Genomic DNA, 20,621 nt, shown 5'->3' with positions numbered 1-20,621 from the left:
GAGACAATTTGTGGGTTTCAGCTGGCTCTCTTACTTTAACTGGAAACGCTTTGCTTTCTTTCAGGAGTGTGCGTCTCTTCTGAAAACACTGCTGCTCAAAAGCTGCAAACACGAGAAGTAAATCCCATCTGGTTATCAAGTCATTGACTCAGTGTGAAAGTGCTTTCATGAGGTAACATTGGGCCAAAGTCACCTTTTCTTTCTCCTTTGTGAATCTGCAGCCAAGCAATGGGCCAGAAAATCTCAGGGAGCATAAAGTCTGTGGATGTGAGGGAGCCCCCTTACAGACCTGTTAAACGAGAGTTGAGGGGCCCTGACTTTTGCAAGCCTGCACGTCTGGACATGCTACTGGATATGCCCCCTGCCAAACTGGAGGTCCAGTATAAACATGCTTGGAATAATGAAGATCGCTCTTTAAATATATTTGTAAAGGAAGATGACAAACTCACTTTTCATAGACATCCAGTTGCCCAAAGCACAGATTGTATCCGGGGCAAAGTTGGCTACACCAGAGGTCTACATGTCTGGCAAATTCACTGGCCCACAAGGCAACGAGGAACACATGCTGTGGTGGGTGTGTCAACAGCGGAAGCTCCCTTGCATTCTGTAGGATACACATCGTTGGTTGGTAGCAATAGTGAATCCTGGGGCTGGGATCTGGGACGGAACAAACTTTATCACAATTGTAAAAACCAACCTGGGGTGACATATCCTGTGTTTTTGGAACCGGATGAGCCTTTTGTACTCCCAGACACCTTACTGGTGGTTTTGGATATGGATGAAGGGACGCTTAGCTTCATGGTAGATGGACAGTATCTTGGAGTGGCCTTCAGGGGACTGAAAGGGAAAAAAGTTTACCCTATAGTCAGTGCGGTTTGGGGGCACTGTGAAATTACCATGAGATACATCAATGGACTTGATCGTAAGTGTTACCCAATTTATGCATCGTAATATTTTGTAACTTGTTTCCCATATTGTTACCGTTCCTTTTTCTCTTTCTTCTTAACTTTTCCTCCATTGCGAGTGGGGTGCTGGAGGGTGTCTACCTGCTGACAGTAAATGCAATATGCATAACTCTTCCACCTGACAAATAAAAAAAAAAAAAAAAAAAAAGATTCTTTGCTGCCTCTTGTTCCACATCAAAGTGGTGTGGCTTCTGTCAAGCTGTCTGGTCAAGTCCCAAGATAAATTTTGTATTCTGTAGTACAAACCATTGTGCTTCTACTTGTTCTTTATGCAGGGAATGGTATCTGGAAACTATTACAGTGTAAGAAAGCTGTTTCTTCCAAGAAAATTGGGCAAGTGGAATGTGGAAAACCTCCAGAAACCTCATGTTATAAAATTCTAGTTTACTTGAAGTTATACTCATTTAAATTCTTCTAAAGATATTGTTTTGAAAGTGACGCCATTTTTATCCCCTTATTTTCTGGATATTTTTATCAAAAAATGATTGGGCTTCCTGAAAATAAGGCTTAACTTGGTATCTTTTGGTTCTACTGACTTTTTTTTTTCTTAGGACTTGATTTTTTGTGTGCATAAAGCATGGTCAATAAGGGGCATCTTGATCTTATGCTGTCATTGGAGCAGCTGACTAGAGTGACTGACTGATTCTGAATCTCCCTATGGGTCTTGTTGCTGCTTTGGGAACAGTAAACATTGTTTCATCTGTATCTAGTGTAGTGTACATTTTTGGGCTGGCACAGTTATGTGAGGGCATATAAGGAAGTGTAGCTACTTTTCCTACCCACTCTGAAGTGTGATATAAGTAGGCTGCACGAGTAACCAGAAGCTTATTCTTCTTTGCTGTATAACATGCTGTAAAAGGTTGCCCACAATTTGAACCACGAGCATGAATCTACAGAGAATGGACAAAATAGATAGCTGACTAAAAGTTTCTCGACCCTGGAACTTTCTTTTATGAATCGAGCTATTAGTTATTTACTGTAAAGGAAAAGGAACTGTGGCTTTTTTTAAAGGAAGATAAACTGCAATCTGTCTCCTAATTTGAAGGACATGCGTCAGATTGAATTTTGTTTTAGCTTCTAATGGAGGCAGTCTGCGTTTTCTTCATCAATTTAATTCTCTGCTCATTAGTTTTGCATTTGTGCTAGTTTGTAAAATCCTAATTAAAGAACTTGCTCATGTTTTAAGGATTGCCTTTTTAAAAACAGAACACTCCTTTTTGGGGGAGAAAATTTACCAACTGAACCTTTGCAGTTTACATTTTTTAATGAAATCTTCTAGTGCCTTTAAAAAGAAGAAAGTGAAAGGGCCAGGAGGTTTCAAACCTTGAAAAGAGTTGTTTTTTTTGGACAAAGTGCCATAGCAGTTTGGCTTTCTTTTAGCTTTAGTTTTTTGAAAGCTCCAGTAAAATAGAGTAAAAATAAACAACAATCACTTCACATACTACAGTTATTCATGTAGATTAGACAGTAGGCCAAGTTATTCATTACATTTGTTGGTTGTTTTATATTCATTTTTTCTCTTTGGGTTATTCAAGCTGGTATTTGAGATTTGATAGAAAGGCAGAATACACCCCCAGGTCAGAAAGGAGGAGCAGGCAGAAATCATTTATCAAGAGGATAAAGGTATTTGCAAGGGGAGAGGTAATAATTTATAACTCAGAATGATAGAAGGGGTGAAATCTTCCACCCTGTTCCTTAATCTATTGCTAGTTCACTTAAAGGGCAAGCTTAGTGGGGTCCCTCCAGTGGCATGAGAGAGGTGCCTTAGATCTTGAACGTGACCTTCATGAAGTCAGTGCTTTCAGGTTGTGGCCTTTAATGTGATCACTGTGGTTTAACTGCAATTTTCTGAAGCATACTAGATTAGGAGTAGTATCATGTAGGCCCAGTAGTTACAGAACGTGGCTAGCTGATGACTAACCCAAGAGTTTTGATGCATAGTCTTATCACAGGTTCCCTTGATCCATTCCATTTTTCAAGCTGGATAATACGTGGGCTGCCTGTTTCTCTAGAGTAAGTAAGTTGGGATATGATGACATGCATACTGTTCCCCAGTGGATGCACAAGTCAAAGTGATTTGAGCTAAATCTCCCTTAACTTGTTTTGAGGAAAGCAGGATGCTTCTGAAGATAAGTGTCTCCTTAATTGTGAGATGTGGTAGATAAGTTGGTATTAATTTGATTGTTGATCAGTTCTTAAAATCATGTTAGTTAATGATTTCCATTGCTCAAAATGCATGTCGCAGCTTGTGATTACGTGTGTAGTTTTTTTCTAGACACCTGGACTGTGTGGGGATTTCTAGTGCTCTGAAAACTTGTTGTTGCGGGTGTGGGGTTTCAAAAGGAACTCTGGGTTTCATATTGTGTGTTTTGCTTTTGATGAAGAGTAATAGTGCTTGTAAAGCGAGGGAAAGGAAGAGCTAAAGGATCAAGTGTTAGGCTTAAGCAGTTGTGACTTAAACTTCTGCTCATTTTGGAGTGGCAAAAACTTGATGTTGACCTTGCGTATTATGCATCATTTTCCAGACAGCAAAATGTCAACTCTCTTCTATACACCTTTGTGACCTGAACATAAATGTTCTCCTGTGGTTGTGCTTTAATCTTTTTGTTATCTTGCATATGGCACACACTGCTGTAGATCTAAAGCAGGCTTATCACACATTTGACCTGCAAGCTCAATCTGGCCCATGGAACCCTGTCTGGCCTCTGGTACTACTCCTGGGTCTGAACTGATCCAGCCCAGCCCTGGTGGCAGAGTCTGTGATCTGCAGTACCTCTTCCGACTGCTCCAGGAACCACAGCTCCCATGGCGCCCACCCTAGGCCCTCCCTCACCTAATACGGTGCCTACTTGAGCCAGTCCAGGACCTGTGGTACACGTGGCACTTACAGGCACGGATCCTGGAGCGGTTGGAGCAAGGACTGTGTGTGGTGCAGTCCTGGGCCAGCTGCTGGGGACATGTGTATGTTGCAGATCCCACAGTGGCTGAAACAGGCTGAGCATGTGGCGTAGTCTGAATGGCATCCACTCTAGCTGGTCTGGGATTTGCATGCATGTACCCACCTCAGCTGCTCCAGGATGCCTGCTACATGCAGCACAGATGCCAGAGCAAAAGCTGTGAGTGCTGGAACTGGGAGGAGGTGGGGGAGGGAGTCTCGAAGCCCATCGGCCCAACCTGGCTCGCTGATAAGTCCTGCATCATTTATCCAACCCTCAAGGCCAGATGAGTTTTTGACACTCCTATTCTAAACCATTGTTCTCCATCCCCTGCACTCCCATCCTGTGATGCCTGTTTTGTAATTTAAGAAAAAGATCTCTCCTTTCTTCTGTCCCCTGCAAGCACAGAGAGAATGTATCTGGCTCTGTTTCTTGCTGAGAACATCCTAGCAATGATGCATCCCTATGGCATCCTATTCCTGCCTCTCCCAACCCCAGTGCAAGGAGCAAGCTGGGTGAAATGTGGATGGAACATGCTATTTGTGGGCTATGCTCAGGTGGCAGATGACCTGTTGTCACCTGGTGTAGATGGCAGCATCTGATTAGCTGCTCTAGGCTGAGCTTGGACTGGGCAAAGAATGGGAACAGTTTCAACTATCGTTAAATTAATTTCCTTTCTTTCCTTTTACAGGCCTGGCATGATTTTAAATTCTTCTAGTTTTGTTGGCAAAAATAAGTGGTTTTGTTTTCTGGGTAGCATTATTTCACACACATACATTCCCCTTTGCACACATTGAACTTCTCTTTAATTAGGTATCATATTTTGTGAGCATATTAAAGCTATCTGCATTCCCTTGGACATGGAAAAGAAAGTCCTCCTCTTAACAAAGGTTTTGTTTGCCTTTTTGAGAGGGAGAGAAAATAGGCATGAGTGCACATTTTGATTTTTAAATTATTGAACCATCTCTTTATTTTTGGATGTATCTGACACTGTGCTGTAACAAGTCAGAAGCAGCTTTCTTGAACAAGTTTTCTTACAATTTTTGGGTCTTCATAGAAGAAAACAATTCTGAACAAGTATTGGTTTGTGTTTATGTTCTTTTTTTTCCCTTCAAGAATCAGTGTTGTCAGATCCTAAATTTCCCAAGTTTGCCAAAGCAGATGTGAGTAGGATTATAGCAAGTCACTTATTCTAACTTCCTAAATATTATTCTTTTTAACTTTAAATATAATTTGATACTGTTCATTTTATGACCAGAAATTAAAAAAAAAAAAAGTAAAATCTCTCAAGAATATGTATTTTCCACATCCGTAGTTCTAGACAAACCCATCTGATTCTAAAATTGCAAAGTTTTTAGGTTGTGATTGAAAGAAACTATTCAATATGTTAGGGCACAGTTTAAAAACAAAAATGTTTTTAAAGTCGGTGGGACAATGTATTGACCAAACAGAATTTGTCAGTGTGACTGTTTCAACAATTTTATTATCTTTCGTTTTTGCTTAGTTAGTAGCATTTGTTTCCTACTTTTATGTGGAACTGTTGCACACTCCCCATTAGATGTGCTTGTGGCAGATTATATCTGTTCCACTGTACAAAGAAATCCCTGGTTTCCTTAGAGTTTTACTCCAGTTACTAGATTAAGCATAGGGCAACCAGGACTGTCAAAGGTTCCACAGCTGAGAGATAATCCATGGTCAGAGGTGCAGGCTGATGCAAACTGGTTGCTCTCTCCAGCTTGGTATTAAAACTTGCAATTGCTTAAATATATCTTAATGAGACTGAGAAGCAAACCTAAAAAAGGGAACCCGAAGAGAATGAGGGAGGCTTTATATGTCTGCTGCTACTCAAAGGGGGTAAAATAACATCTGATATTGTTAAGTGCGTCTCCCATGAGGCAAATTTTCAGACAGCCTGGCTGCTCAAAAGCTGCTTCAGCCAGGGAATGGTAACCAAGCCAGAAGGTGTTCAGCATGCTGATGCTGTTGGAAATCAAGCTCAAGTTGTTTTGCAATGAAGCATATGCTAACAACCACCTTTTCTAGTCCACTCATGTCCTAAGTGAGCTCTTGAAAGAATTCCCATATATTTTATTATACATCCTGCTTTTAAGAGGTGTTCTTTCAAACCAAGCAGGGACTTATTCAAATTAACCCAATTCTTGAAACAAACTTGCATTGCCAGTTGACCGACTAAAGGAACGTTAAAACTAATGGTTGATTTCAATGAAAATACAAATTGGGTATCCACACAGCACTTCTCCAAGGACTAAAAAAATGTTTTGCGTTATTATTTTTTCACAAGCATAGGTTACATAATTCGTTTTCTGTAGTATAGACTCATAGGGTTTTTCCTTCTTTTCAATTTTTAGTGTAAGCTTTTCGTGTTAAAAATATGAAGTATTTACATTTTAATATTAAAAAATGTAGCATCAGATGAGCATTATTCTCTGTTGCACCTAACTGTCAGTACATGTTTCTTTTAGGAATTCTGGTTCCCTTTTTTTTTCTACCTTTAGTTAAAGGTCACCTGTTGGGCTTTTGATTTGTGGTGAACCTTGGGTCAGGAAAAGTTGCCTTGAGCGCTGAATTTGAGGTCTGCATGGTCAAGAATCCTACATGGCATTAGAAGGAACTAATTTCAAACCTTATTTAGGTGTATTGTGCTTTTTCCCAGAGCCATGGAGTTACATTTTTTTTTCACTGCTTTAGTCACTGGGGGGAGTGGGGATGGCATTATGGCTTGGGAGCAAGGGGCACCAGCATATTGGGGCTGCTCAGCGCCATAAAGCAGCTGAGGGGGAGGGGGGGGACCCGCAGCTGGACCCGCATCTTGGTGAGTGAAGGGGGCAGAGAGAGCTGTGATTTAAAAATAAAATATCATATGCCAAAATATAGGTATTTAGAATTTATTTTATTGTAATGATCGAAACATACTGGCTTTCAAATTGCTTTAATATTGTAAATATATTAGTAAAACATTGTGTTCAGCCGATACCTATATATATAGTAGTGTGTCATTTTAAGCATGGAAAAATGCAGGTTTTGGTGGTTTTAATCTGAGAATTTTGTTTTTTTTTAATAGAGAAAACTAGGATCTGTGCTTATTACTGATTGATTGATAATCAGCACCTCACTCAAATTAGTTTTATTTCTTCCCAAATTCCAAAAGCACCAGTAAGCGTTGCTGGTAAGTGTTTAGTCAGAGCAGATTTGCACTAAAAGCAGGAGAAACAAAAGTGAGTGTTTTAACCTGGTATTTCTAACTCCCATTTCCCAATCAGGTCATAATAGCCGGAGCAGCTACTCTGAGGCTAGGTACAGACATTCAAAAAGCCTAAGGCAGAAGCAATCCAAGTTGAATATTTTTCTGTAAGCAATGTAGTTTAGATTGGTAATTGCTTGTGCTGCATCTGTTGGTGAGGTTACAGAACATTGTTCTTTTTTTTTAATTTTTTGGGGGGTGCAGTGGTCATTGCTCTCTCTCTCTCTCTAAAACTAGGGAGCAGATTCAAACCTTGCTGAGGGGACAACCTTTTGGAGAATATGATTTCACTTGTTAATCTGATCCAACTCTTTATTAACATACTTGCCATTAGGACCACACTGCGGAGCTGCAAGCAACTTTCAGACGTTGCCTGTCTGCCCATAAACTAGGTGGTGAAATAAGGGCCAGAGTTCGTTTGAGGAATATAGAGTAATTGTACTGGGAACACTAATGTGTCAGGAATTTAGAATGATTGTACCTGACAAGTTCTTATAATCTTAGTTTTAACTTTGGTTTATTTTAATGAAAAGAACAGCCTGTTCAATAATGTACTACAAATGTTAAACATAAATACAGTCTCTTCCTTGCCTTTATTGCAGAGGAATGCATTAAAGGGGAAATGTTAACTAACTATGATGCAGTATTTTTCTCTAAGATATTGCATGATTTCCCCTTCTCCCCTCAGTGGTCTCTGGTGAATGACTTTTAAAGTATTCTTTTAATGGATATGCTTTCTTATTTGTTTCTATGATACTTAACACACAACTCAAGGGGATGCATTGGGAAGACTACTTTTAAACCATAGAGAACAATTCTTTTGTATTACATCTGAGTCAGTATTTCCCCCCTCATACATGTGATCAGAAAATTAAGTGGTGGCAATTAACTAGCTAGCAGTTTGAGGAAGCAGCCCCCAACATTTGGGATAATTTAACAGAGAATGGCATTTGCAGGTCCCATTTTAGGAAATTGGCAGCTCATAGTAGCTTCTCTCACAAGTACTTTTCCTTTCCTCCTTTAATCCTAATTCATTGACATTTTTCTAATGGAGTCCTAACCTCTTTCTCAACAACCTGAAACTACTTTGTTACTATAATTATACCACTCAGCTGATTGACTCCTTGCCCCTGTCCCTTATAGTCCCTGCATTGTCAGCTTCTCTCTCCCTACTCTCCAAGGTCGTCTTTTCTCCTGTCTCCTTTCCCTGCTTGTGCATTTTTTTCTCTCTCTCCTCTTGCTACTCCCTCCCTCCCCACACTCCTGGTGATGATAATTCATTCTCTTCTACTTTAACCACTCACTTATGTATATAATAAAGGAAAAAATACATTGGGCTGCAATTTCAAACACTCAAAAATTTAAGAATCTCTTGAATTGGGGTTGCTTGCATATCCATGAAGTATTTCCTTGATCTTACCCATGATGCAACTTTTAATTGCATGGACACACCTCCCTCTTCTCTCCTCCCCTCCCCCCACCCATGAGGCTATTGCCTCATTGATTGCATAGAATAAATCAGGGTGCTGAAATGAATTCATGTCTGCAGGATCTCCTGTCCATTTGCAGTTAGAACTAGAAGAATAATAAATTTGAGTTTTATGGCAAAAATGTCTGTGTCAGCAGCTGACAACATTTACAAGACACAGGTTGGAATAATTTAGCTCCAGTCTAGCCTAAGCCAGTTAGCTTCAACACTGTGGGGCTCTCCCCGCACCACCTCTGGGGCCAAGCAGCTGGGGGCTGCATCTGCACTGCTGCTGCTTCTCTTAGTTCTTTGCTCCCTGTCTGGGGCAAGAGTGCAGCTTCTAGCTGGTAGGGAACTGTGCTGGGGCTGGGCAGCTGGAAGCTGTGTCTATACTGGTGCTGTCCTCCCTGCCTTCTAGCTGTGACACAGGTGCAGATCACCACCTGGAAGCTGTGTCCGTGCTGCAGCCTTGTGGAGGTGGTGGGGGTGAGGGGAAGCACACTTTTTATATGGAGTGCTGCTGTCTTTCCTCTCCCCCTCCTCCTTCTCTCCACCCCCCAGCCCCACCCTCTCCCCTGCCAGTGCAGCCTTAGCCAAAAATCATCCTTTGAACAAGTGATGTGTGAAGATACTGGAGTGACTGTTTCAGCAGTGCTAATGGCCACCAGTTGCAATGAGGGGGAGAGCTGCCATCCCTCTACAAAAAGTAGGAATACTAGAGTGGTAGGCAGGGATCAGCGCACCATTAGTAAAATATGGAACCTAAACTGCAAGCTGGATTGGATGGTTGGGGGTTGGGACACTGTTAATGGGGGACTGGATCAGATTGTTGCAGGTTTGAGGGCTGGATCTGTCCTGCAAGCCTATCTAACTGAATGCCCAGTGGGTGGCAATCACTAGCGGAGCAACTGTTTGTTCTCGATAGTGTTCTCGCTGTCCTCATCCAGTCTTGCCCTGGCCTTTATTATGACTGTTATTATCTTATGGCATGGGTCTGGTATTGGGTGCCGCAAGCTCCACTTTCTTTACACCTCATGGGTTGCGATCATTAGCGGAGACTGATTTTTCTTATGGCAGTCTTGTCACTAGAGTCCAGTTTTGCCCCAGCCACTGTCTTTTGTATGGGAGGGTTTTTTTCCTAGCTTTAAAAAAGTATAAATGCTCTGATGATTTAGCATAATGTAGCACAGAGAATGAAATCAATTGGGATTGCTCTATTTTGCATGGTCTCAGCCACCACCTTGCATTTTTGTGCAAGATGCACTGTTATTTCAGTTTGGTCATATAGATTTTGTGTAGGTTCGGCTGAGTTGTCACTTCACCAACCCCCCTAGGGATGTCTTGCATACCCCTAGGGGTGTGCATATCACAGTTTGGAAACCTGATGTAGACCAGTGCATTGTGAGGGGCATCATAATAAAGCTCACAAATAAATAATAGCATGAAATAGCATGAGGTAACCATGCAGGGACTAAATGCTGAAAAACAGGGATAAAACAAAATAGCATCCAGGAACATTAATCCTACAATGGGACCTGTTCAGCCTAGATAAATACAAACGCAACAAAAGGCTATTTCCTACCTTCAACGAGTTTCATAGTCTACATATGCTGGCTATTCAGTGAGCCTTCTGTATGCCGTGCATAAAATGAGGCCAGGGGCCTTGTAGGAAAAATAGTTGATGGTCATGTAATTTAATGGCTTTATCCTAATGTACATAAAAAGACTTCTGAAATAAAGCCACATTATATCAGGTATTTTTTTAAGTTCTGAATAGCCACTTGACAACTGTAATGTTCTTTTATCACAGGGTGAGGGGGGCCGGGGCAGGGTGCCTATCTTTTATATATAAAAGAGTTAGCTGGCCTGAGTGAAGAGTTTTGTTTGAGCTCTGTAGGAAATAATTGCTTGGCTAGCATTGAGTCCAGTTGTACTGTTTTTTCCTTAAAGGATTTTGAATTTATTAACCAATGCATTTCCAGCATTGACAGTTAGTGAATTTGAAACCTAAGAATAAGGCTACACATTCAACAGCAATGTGATAACTTGCTTGTATTGCATATTACCTATACATTTTCTTCCAGCTATGCTTGAAATAACTCCCAGACATCTACTAAGCTTTCCAGGTATATAGGGGCTATTAAAACGTATGTTAGTGAGTTCTGTTAACTGATTTTCTTATTTCTACACACATGCCTTTTTAGAAGTAAATGCAGAGAATTTGAAAGTAACACCTACCTAGGCAGTTCTATAGGGAAATTAATGTTTAGTTTCAGGATGCTACTGTGCAGTATTTAAATAATCTGTTAACAGTAAAATAATTTTCTTTACCATTGAGCTGAAATACTGATGGTGTTGCCTATGCATTTGCTAAACATATTGCTTTTTTTGTTGCAAGTGAAGTTTAATAGATAATGCAAATGGAGTTTCATAGCTTTGTTGGAAATACAAGTTTTCATGCTACATGTTTTTCTTTTAAAGAATGTTTGACTGATTTATATTTCTACCACCATCACAGAGAATGAAAGTGTCCAAGCCTTTTAGTGCAAATTAGCTGTTTCTGCTTTAAATTATCAGTGACTTATTTATTTGGTTTCTAAGAGTTAAACCAAATTACATGCATTGTTGGAACATTTGAAAAAAACCTTAAAAGAATAGAGTTTATAAAACTCTCTTTTCTGATACAGGGATCCTGATTTTCTTTGTTTAAAAATTGCAAATTCTCTGATTAAAAGCCCTCAAATCCATGTTTAAAATGAAACACCACTATATCAATCAGTTGAACAAAAATGTTTTATTGATATATTTACAATTTTAAAGCAGTTTGGAAGCTTACTAGTGCCTTAATCACTATAACTAAATAAATTCTAAATACCTATAAACTTTTGGTGTTTGATTTTGGGTTTTTATCATGGAAAATCAGAGCTCCCCCTGCTGCCTTAGCTCACTAGGGTGCAAGTCCAGGCCCTCACTCCCAAGCCACAGCCCCAGCCATGCCAGAGGGTAGCCCAAGCAACCAGGTCTAGAAGACCAGGAACCTGGGTCCATAGCCCCTGCCTACCGCAGCAGCGCCTGAGCCCCAACTGCTACTCGTGACGGCCGACAGCAGTTGCTGCAGCCGAGTGCAGTATGGAGCCCAGCTCCCCCTCCCTCACAGGTGGCATGGCCGGAGTGGAGCCCATGGAAGGGGAAGAGGGCCAGTGCAGGCTGTTCGCTGTGGGCTCGTGGCTCTCCGCCCTGCTGCCTTCCCCCCGGACCTCCACAGCTCAGCAGGTGGGACCTGGCACGGCAGGGCACCCCATGCCACCATGGCAGTGCATCCCCTGCATACCAGGCAGCAGTAAGGGGCACAGCTCTGCGCCGTTGCCCCTGCTTCTTCCGGTTGGGCAGAGGGTGCTTCGCCAGGGCAGCACAGGTCTTGCAATGGCAAGCAGCTTCCCTGCCTCAACCCACTCTGCCCTGCTGTGCTGGGTCCTGCCTGCTGTACTTTAGAGGCCCTGGGGGGAGGACAGTAGGGTGGGGAGCCCAAGCCCACAACTGGCAGTCTGAAGCTACCTTGTGCACAGATCTGGGGGGCATGTGCCCTCTCGCCTCCAGGAGTTCATGCAACACCAGGGAACTTCCCCCTGGATGAGCCACCCATGGCCCTGTCCCACTCCCCCGCCAGGCCCTTCGGTTGCACATTCCAGCCCCTGGCCCCAATCCCCACACACTGCCTGGCTGGGCAGCAGCCCCAGCCTTGCCCAGCTCGCTCCTTGTCTCCCCCTGTGGGGGCCTCAGTCCCTCCCCCTACCAGACTTACCAGTGGGATCTGCTCTCCAGGCTGCCTGGTGGCCATGTGCAAGTGTGAGCATGCACGTGCACATGGCACCCCCTGCTTGACCACAATTCTCTCCACCCCTTTCCCCCCCCCCCGGCCGGTCCATTGTAGGCTGGAAAGCTGCCTGACTGTAGAGAACTCTTTGCAAAAGTGGAAAACTTGCATGTTTCTCCATTAGAATGAGAAATCCTCATTTTTCTCAGTTAAAAAGGAAAATTCACAGGTTTTTTTCCATTTTTCTGTGGGAAACAGAAAACCTGGATCCCTGCTGATCAAATTGCTACAGGTTAATCAAAACATTTTTTAACACCTTCCGCCCTCCCTCACATCTGAAATGTTATGGTTAACTGGTGTTCCCGGTAGTATAATTTGCTCCTCCCTCCCCCATTGCTGTCCACTCTTGCTTTGCTTAATGGAAAGAGATTTGAAGTTGTCCTGAGACTTTAAATTTCTCACTAGATTTTAGATTTGCCTTTATATTGTACCCTACCCATGCTGAGTCACGACCATAGCAGATGTGAAATAAATGTTTATTTTTTAATATGTCTATTTTATATATTAGCTTCTGACTGGAGAATTTTGTAGTGTCAGATAGAGATTTGTGATTTCTCGTATCTGTGGATATAGTTTTGGCACCTTTTGAAGCAGACCCCCTTTGTACTACATTTCATAGTTCAGCTATTAATGTAACAACATTGCAACATTTCCTGTATTAATTATAACTATGAGACTGTACCCTTAAGAATATATGTGAAGGGCTTTAAAGTTTTGCAGCTCCTGTTTTGAGCCTTTTACACACATTTTCATTCCGCTTCTTACAGTTTCTAAATTCAAATGCACTTATTTTATGTCTTCACCCATCCAAATTTTTTTCAGTGTTGGCACTCTATGCATATCATCTCAAAGCAAACAATCTCTGCCTTTATGACTGTGCATTAGTCTAACTAGGAGTGGAGGGGTGGTTGAATGGAGGAGTCCTAGGAACTCTGTGTTACAATGGCAGCAGCCAGTTGAGTATAGGGATCCTCTTGTGCCCCTATATTGAAGCCACCTCTTCTCACTGCCAAATTGTCTGCTACCAATATCTGCCAGTGCTGGTACTTGGCAGCTGCAATAGGAAGTGTGTAACAATGCCCCCCAGGTTTGAGAAATACTTTCTCAAGGGGCAATTGTTTGTAGTTATGTCTGGGGCTGTCTTCGTTAACTCTCAATTGATATCTTGCAGATGGATTCAGGGGTTTGGTCACATTGGCTAGGGACAGAAATTGCACAGAAACCAGTTTAAGTGATCAGAAAGTGGTTTAAACCTGTACTAGAATAGAAGTTCAGTGCACACAAAACCAATTTCAAAATGGCTGAAACTGCCTTAAGATAAACCTAGTTGAATGTAGTATCAGACTTAACTGTTTGAGGTCAAACCTGTTTATAGAACTTGTGTCCTAGACTCCCTGCCCTCTTCTCCTCTGGGGGCCATGCTAGCTGGCATCTGGCCATGCCCCTGCCACTGGACCAGCAAGGAGGGAGGGACCGTGATGGGGCAGCAGCCTCTGTCATGGTGTCCCAGGGAGCATAAGCCTCCTCCCAGTGGGGAGGGGCTGTGCTGCGGGCGGGAGCGGGGTGAGCAGAGCTGCTGCAGACTGCCGAGCAGTGATGGCGGTGGTACTAGGGAGGGCTTGGGGGGCTGTGGCTACCCCAAAATTCAGTTTAGCTCACTAGTCTAGAAGCAGGGGCATAGCCAGATGCCAGCTGGCATGGCCCCCTGAGGTGAAGGGGGCATGGAGGGGGTTTATTTCCCCCCTCTGTCCCCTCTCCCACTAGGGAAGCACTGCTGGGATCTGCCTGGCTGGGTGCAAGCGGCAGAGGCAGCGGCTGGAGCTGGTAGATCCCTGCACTGTCCTGGTGGGAGAGGGGACAGGGGGAGAATAAATTTCCACCCTGCCTCATTCGCTTCAGAGGGCCAAGGTGGCTGGTGTCTGGCCACATCTCTGCCCCTGCTGCTGGAGCAGTGAGCAGGGAGTGACTCTGCCTTGGCCAGGCAGACTCTGGCTGGGGTCCTCTGTGAGATACGAGGGAGAAAGGGAAGGGAGAGGGGAATAAACCACCTTTGCCTCAGGGGGCCATGTTGGGCAAGTGTCTGGCCATGTTTCATAGTAGCTAGGGTCAGGAGGGACCTGAACACATCCTCTAGCCTGACCCCCTGCCACAAGCAGGAATGAACGCTGGGTTCACAAGACCCCAGACAGGTGATCATCCAACCTCCTCTTGAATTTGCTCATGGTAGGGGCAAGGACCACTTTCCTGGGAAGTAGGTTCCAGATTTTGGCCACCCTAACTGTAAAATATTGCCTTCTGATCTCTAACCTAAACCTATTCTCCATCAGCTTATTACCATTGTTCCTTGTCACCCCAGGTGGTGCTGGGGAGAAAAGGGCTGTACCTATTTGCTGTTAATCTCCCCTGATGAGCTTGTAGGCAGCCACCAGGTCCCCCCTCAGCCTTTTCTTGCTGAGGCTGAACAGGTTCAGGTCCTTCAGTCTCTCCTCATAGGTCCTGCCCTGCTGCCCTCTCACCAAGCAGGTGGCCCTCTTCTGAACTCTCTCCAGGCTGGCCACATCCCTTTTGAAGTGCGGCGCCCAGTACTGGATGCAGTACTCCACTGTGGTCTGACCAAAGTCGCAAAGAGCGGGAGTATCACCTCTCTGGACCAGCTTGAGATGCACCTTTGGATGCATGACAAGGTCTGGCTGGCCTTGCTGGCTGTGGTCTGGCATTGCCGGCTCATGTTCATCTTGGAGTCAGTAATGACTCCAAGTTCCCGTTCCGTCTCTGTGCGTTCAAGAGGGGAACTCTCCAGCCTGTGTGTGCGCCATGGATTCCTTCTCCCAAGGTTCAGCACCCTGCATTTATCTATGTTGAACCCCATCCTATTCTCATCTGCCCACTTTTGTAGTCTGTCTAAATCTATTTGCAGCCTCTCTCTCTCCTTTCAAGTGTGTCCACCTCGTCCCACATCTCAGTGTCATCAGCAAACTTGGATAGCGTGCTTTCCACCCCCTCGTCCAAGTCGCTGGTGAAGATGTTAAACAGTGTGGGCCCAAGGACCAAGCCCTGGGGGACCCCACTGCTCACATCTCGCTAGGCTGAGTACAACCCGTCCACCACTACTCTCTGGGTGTGCCCCATCAGCCAATTTTTTACCCATCCGACTTTTTACCCATCCGGATTTTTACCCATGTCCCTGCCCATGGAGCGGCAAGGAGGGTGGGACCCTGACAGTCTGTTGCGCCTCATCCAGGCAGACCCTGACTTGGGGTCCCAGTGGGAGAGGGGATGGTGTGGGGAGTATACTCTTTCCCTGCCCCCTTTGCCTTAAGGGCCATGCTGGACTGGCATCTGGTCAGGGCCCAGGTCTGACCACATTCCTGCCCTGCCCCCCCCCCCCCGCCAAAGTCTGGCAAGAGCTGCTTTCCACTCTCCCCCCACCCCCTCCCAAGCACACTGCAGGCCGGGGTGGTGGTTTAAACCCCTCCCCAATTGGCTTGCTGTAGCCTGGTTACGTCCCCTCCCTCAGCCCAGATTCCCCCTCATCCAGCCACTGTGGAAGGGAAGGGAGGGCTCACTTTACGGTCCCTGGCTTCTGGCCTGAGCCAGTGCTGGCCTCTCGCTGCAAGTCAATAGTGAATGTCTCTTCACTCACTTGCCGGTTCAATCTGCATGGGTTAGACTAACCTGCAATTGAATCAATTCAGGCTCAGGCTTTTTGAATGTCTGTACTTAGCAAATATGTGCTTTAACCTGAGGCTCCCCTTCCCAGAGTAACTTCTTACTCTTTCTGTGCTGCCAACAATAATTGTGGTTCACTTACAGCTGAAATGCTGATGAAGGAACTCAGTTTTATGACCAGTTTCTGGTTTGCCTCTTGAAATCAATGAAGAACATTCCAATCATAACATTGTAAGCCACATTCTTCATTTTCAAGAAGCATTACTTGCTATTAAAAGACAAAACCTTTGTTTTGTGGGTAGGTGTATATGTGTGGGTATGATATGCAGATTTGGTGTAGTTCCAGAAAGCAGTGCTGTTGTCCTTGTGCTACTTAAAAATTAATAAGTACATTAGTCTTTTATTTTACACAACTCCTTATGGTTATACAATGAGGTTATAGCTCAAACCTCTAATGCCTGATCTAATGTACTAGACCACTTCGCTTCATAAAAAAGCAATGCTTCACTGCTGTGTCCTATTACCATCTTTTATACACGACTGCATACTTTAAAAAAAAAAAAAAAAGGCTGTATGAAAAATCAAAGGAGCCTTCAGAGGCATGTTCCTCTCTTCTTTAACTTCATTCTTTGCTGAACACTTTGTATAAAGTATTTCCTTCTAATATTATTCCTTTAACCCCTCTCTTCCGGCAGTTCTGCGCCTGGTTTTGTGGACCATGCTGGAGAAGCCTGAAAACTGGCTTTACAGCTTCTCCAGCTTAATCTCAGATCCTCCGTATTTCCCACATTCCTCCCCCCCCCCCCACCCCATACTTATTTCATTCCCTTCCAGAAATGTACTTCATTAGTGTGAGAAGTGGATGGATGGTGATTTTTCCAGCTTACCCCAGAATTAAGTGCAGGGGAAGGACCTGACCCCCGAAAATTGCTGTTTCTCTGAGATTTGCCTTCTGGAGCTAACTCTGGTCCTTTAGCTTGCTTATTCTTCTCATAAGGCTGCACCTGAAATCAGTCTAATCCTTAGCATGTTACACATTCTGTAATAGTACCTAAAAACAAAGGACAGTATATTGGAGTGCAACCTTTTTTTGCCCAGACTTATTAAAGTGAATAATGGCACAAGTGTCTTCAGATGTGTAACTTTTACTTTGCAACACAGCTAGAATAAATATTTTAAGCATGTGTACCTCATGTTTAAAGGATTGCAAGGTCAAGTGCTCAAATGTTGGGAGATACTAGAATAATTGTTGTTTGTGCAATCCTAATAGAAATGAACAAGGGGCCTGTATTATGATATAATCTCTAATTACACAGTATTGCTATTTTATCTGTGGAGGGCTTTCTAGTTGTTAGTCTTTTGCCTTCTTTGGTCTGTCTGTATTTCTTTCTCACTTCTTCGCAACTCATTTTGGGTAATTTTCCTTCTCTGTTGTTGCCTTCTAAATACTTTCTTGAATTTGATTGAGCTGGGGTACAATTAAGTGTACAGGACTGTGTTTCCCAGATTTGAGTGTCCGTTTTGTGTTCCATTGTTTGAAAACCAGAAGGGAAAGAGTCAACTATTAGCAAGAATAGGGACTGGACTTATTCAGTAGGTATCATAAAACAGTGCATCAAGCTGTTGATTCTTCAGAGTAATATAATGTGAATTTACGTTTACCTCAACTTTTAATTTGAAATTGTTCTACACTAAGGTGATGTAGTTCACTTCTGTAGTGAAGAAAAGTTGAGATGCTTTTAAGTTGTTGGTGTGTGTGCGTGCGGGTGCGTGCATGCGTGTGTGTGTGTGTGTGTGTGTGTGTGAGCATATTGGAGAGGCTAAGCACGTTGGTTTTCATGCTTGTTAATGAAATGAGGTGCAATTGATTTGGAAGGCCATTATCCTTCAATGTGAAAAGTGTGAAATGGTGCATTTCAAATTTCAGCATTGAATTTTAAGGTTTAGGAGGAGAGCTCTTGAGTATCCATTAAGGATTCTGCAAACTGCTTAAATGTGTCCTGTTAGAGATGATTACTAAATAATTTTTTTTGGGGGGGAAGGGGAGGATGGCTAATAACATGAGTTCTCTGCAGTAATTTAAAATGCTATTTCTTCAAGTCATTAGAATTAATTAAATCTGAGAACTACTTCACACCTTCCTTGGTTTCACTGTTCAGTTATTCTAATAGGGCCCTATTCACTCACATCCCATGTTGTAATTGGCAATGTTGCATAGCTCTCAGTTGAATTAAAACCAATGGGCCACCAACAAAGCATTACATGATGAAGCCTTTTTTTTTTTTATAATAAAAAAGAAGTTATGACAGGTCATGGTCTGGCACAAATTATCAGTAATTCTTAGGAAATTTGACACGTTGCTGTCTAGTATCTTCACTTGATTTCTAAACTAATCCAGGTTGATGATCACATTGTTTATTTGAAAAGAACAGCTGGTATATTAGATAAAGCATGAAAAGCTGTTGAATCTAACTATTCCCATTGAATATAAATGCTTACCTAGGTTATGTGGGAATGATCACTGATGTTAGAGTTTGGCTACCAGACTGCCATTAGTGAGATATAGAAGGTGAAATGATGCTACTCTATCTTTGTATACCTCTTATAACATTTATTTGTTAGAGCTTTGAAATGTACTGAACATTATACATAACCTTATGTATAGTCCAGTGCCTTGTGTCCTGGATTTCCAATTGTAGGTTTTCAGTTGTGGGCATGACTGTTTGGCAAATTTGAGGTTGCGCTCTAAGCATATCACATGGGCTAGGGACAGACGCTACACATAAACTGGTTTAAATGATCAGAAACTGGTTTAAACCTGTAACAGAACAGAAGTTCAGTGCAGACATTGCTGTCCCTGCAGTCTCTGCCAGAGCTTCAGCTAGGTAGCAGAGGGGAGGAGCCAGCCCTGCTGGGCTGGAGCAGAGAGCCTTGCCCAGGGTTGCAAAGCATCTGGGACACTGAGGGACTGTGGTTTAAATTAAACGAGGAAGGGGTCTGGGACTGACATTGCATAACCTGTTTGACCCAAATCAGTTAAGTCTGATAACATTCAACCAGGTTTATCTCAAACAGGTTGCAGCCATTTTCAAACTGGTTTAAACTCTGACTGAACAAAGCAGTTATTTTAAGCACACTGATGGGGGAACAACAAGAAGGGTTATGATAATAGAAATGAATACCTATATTTTCTGAGCCTGAAAGTTCTGATGCTAATATCCTAGCCCATATTTGGATGCCTGCAATAAAGAGTGGCCTCATTTCAAGAGGTACTCAGCACCCGTAGTTCCTACTTCAAACTCTAGGAATCGTAGGTTATTAGTGATCCTAAAAATTGGACTCTTTTTTTTTTTTTAGGAACCTCATCTGAAAAAAATTGCCTGTTAGGTGAAATGATAGCACCATAAGGATTGTCATATCAAAATATTCATGCCTTTAGTTCAGTATTTTTCCTTTCAGCCTGTCTGAATTAAGTACAGCATTTCATAAATTAATGTTGTCTTCTGATCCTTATGTTTATTGAGATGGTAGACCTGAGACACAAGTTATAGACTGTAGATTCTCTGCGTACTTTCATTAGCATCTAAGAGCCAGCTGCTGGCGACTGGGGCAGCTTCTATGGTGGAGAAAGCTGTTAACATGGATCCAGAGAAGGTGGAACAAGGTGAAAATATGAAAAACCTTTACTTGGCCTTGTAGTGGCTCAAGATTAGAGCTGGTAACAATGTCTGACAAAACATGCCTTTTATTTTCTTGGAGGATGTCAGATTTTTGAAATTATGTTTTTTCAGAGAATGTGGATCCTGGATTGGCCTATTCTGTCATCTAGGGAATTGCCAGTTACTTCCTTATTTACCAGAAGACTGCCATCCTTGTATCAAGGGACTGCCACTGCTGTCATTTTCTGGAGGAACCTTATTGAGCTCCTTTAAAACCTTTTTATTGGGAAAGGTTTTCAAAGTGGAATATTGAAGACCATGCATATGCCAGCCATGAAGCAATTTGTGTGTGTGTGTGTGTGTGTGTGTGTGTTCCTGGCTTTTCACAAATAAAGTTAAAAGGATTATTTTCAGCCCAGTGCAGAACAAGAAAAATCAGTGTGTCAAAAGTTTGTGGGATGGAGAGAAACTTTGGGACCCAGCTCTTCACAACTGCTTCTGGTGGCATTGTCTGCCTACCTACATCATCCCACTGTGCAGAAATGGGCCAAGGACTCTTTAGAACAGTGCTTCCCAAACTTTTATTTTCCTTGGTGTGACCCTGTTTATGACCCCACATCCTCAGCATGGCCCCTCACTCCCCACCCACAGCCCTCCACCCCCACCAGGCTCCCCAGGGTGAAGGCCCTCAGCCCCCTGCCCGCTCCAGCTGTGCCCGAGCCCTGGCTGCCACTCATGGGAGGTGATGGCTGTTATGGCTGGAGTAGAGTACAGAGCCTGGTTTCTTC

General features: G+C 43.2%; 1 protein-coding gene across 3 annotated transcripts in view; it reads left to right on the top strand.

Moving 5' to 3' along the window:
- Nucleotides 1-20,621, top strand: part of SPSB4 (splA/ryanodine receptor domain and SOCS box containing 4) — a 208,076-nt gene that overhangs the window by 90,337 nt on the left and 97,118 nt on the right. For all 3 annotated transcript variants that reach the window (XM_059730941.1, XM_019491804.2, XM_006273929.4), the window contains exon 2: nt 65-922. In XM_059730941.1, the coding sequence (XP_059586924.1) occupies nt 229-922 (694 nt within the window). In that variant the 5' untranslated portion in view covers nt 65-228. The remainder of the gene's footprint in view (nt 1-64; nt 923-20,621) is intronic.

This window comes from Alligator mississippiensis, chromosome 7 (assembly GCF_030867095.1).
Source record: "Alligator mississippiensis isolate rAllMis1 chromosome 7, rAllMis1, whole genome shotgun sequence".
NCBI lineage: Eukaryota > Metazoa > Chordata > Crocodylia > Alligatoridae > Alligator > Alligator mississippiensis.
This window is presented reverse-complemented; position numbering and strand designations above follow the sequence as displayed.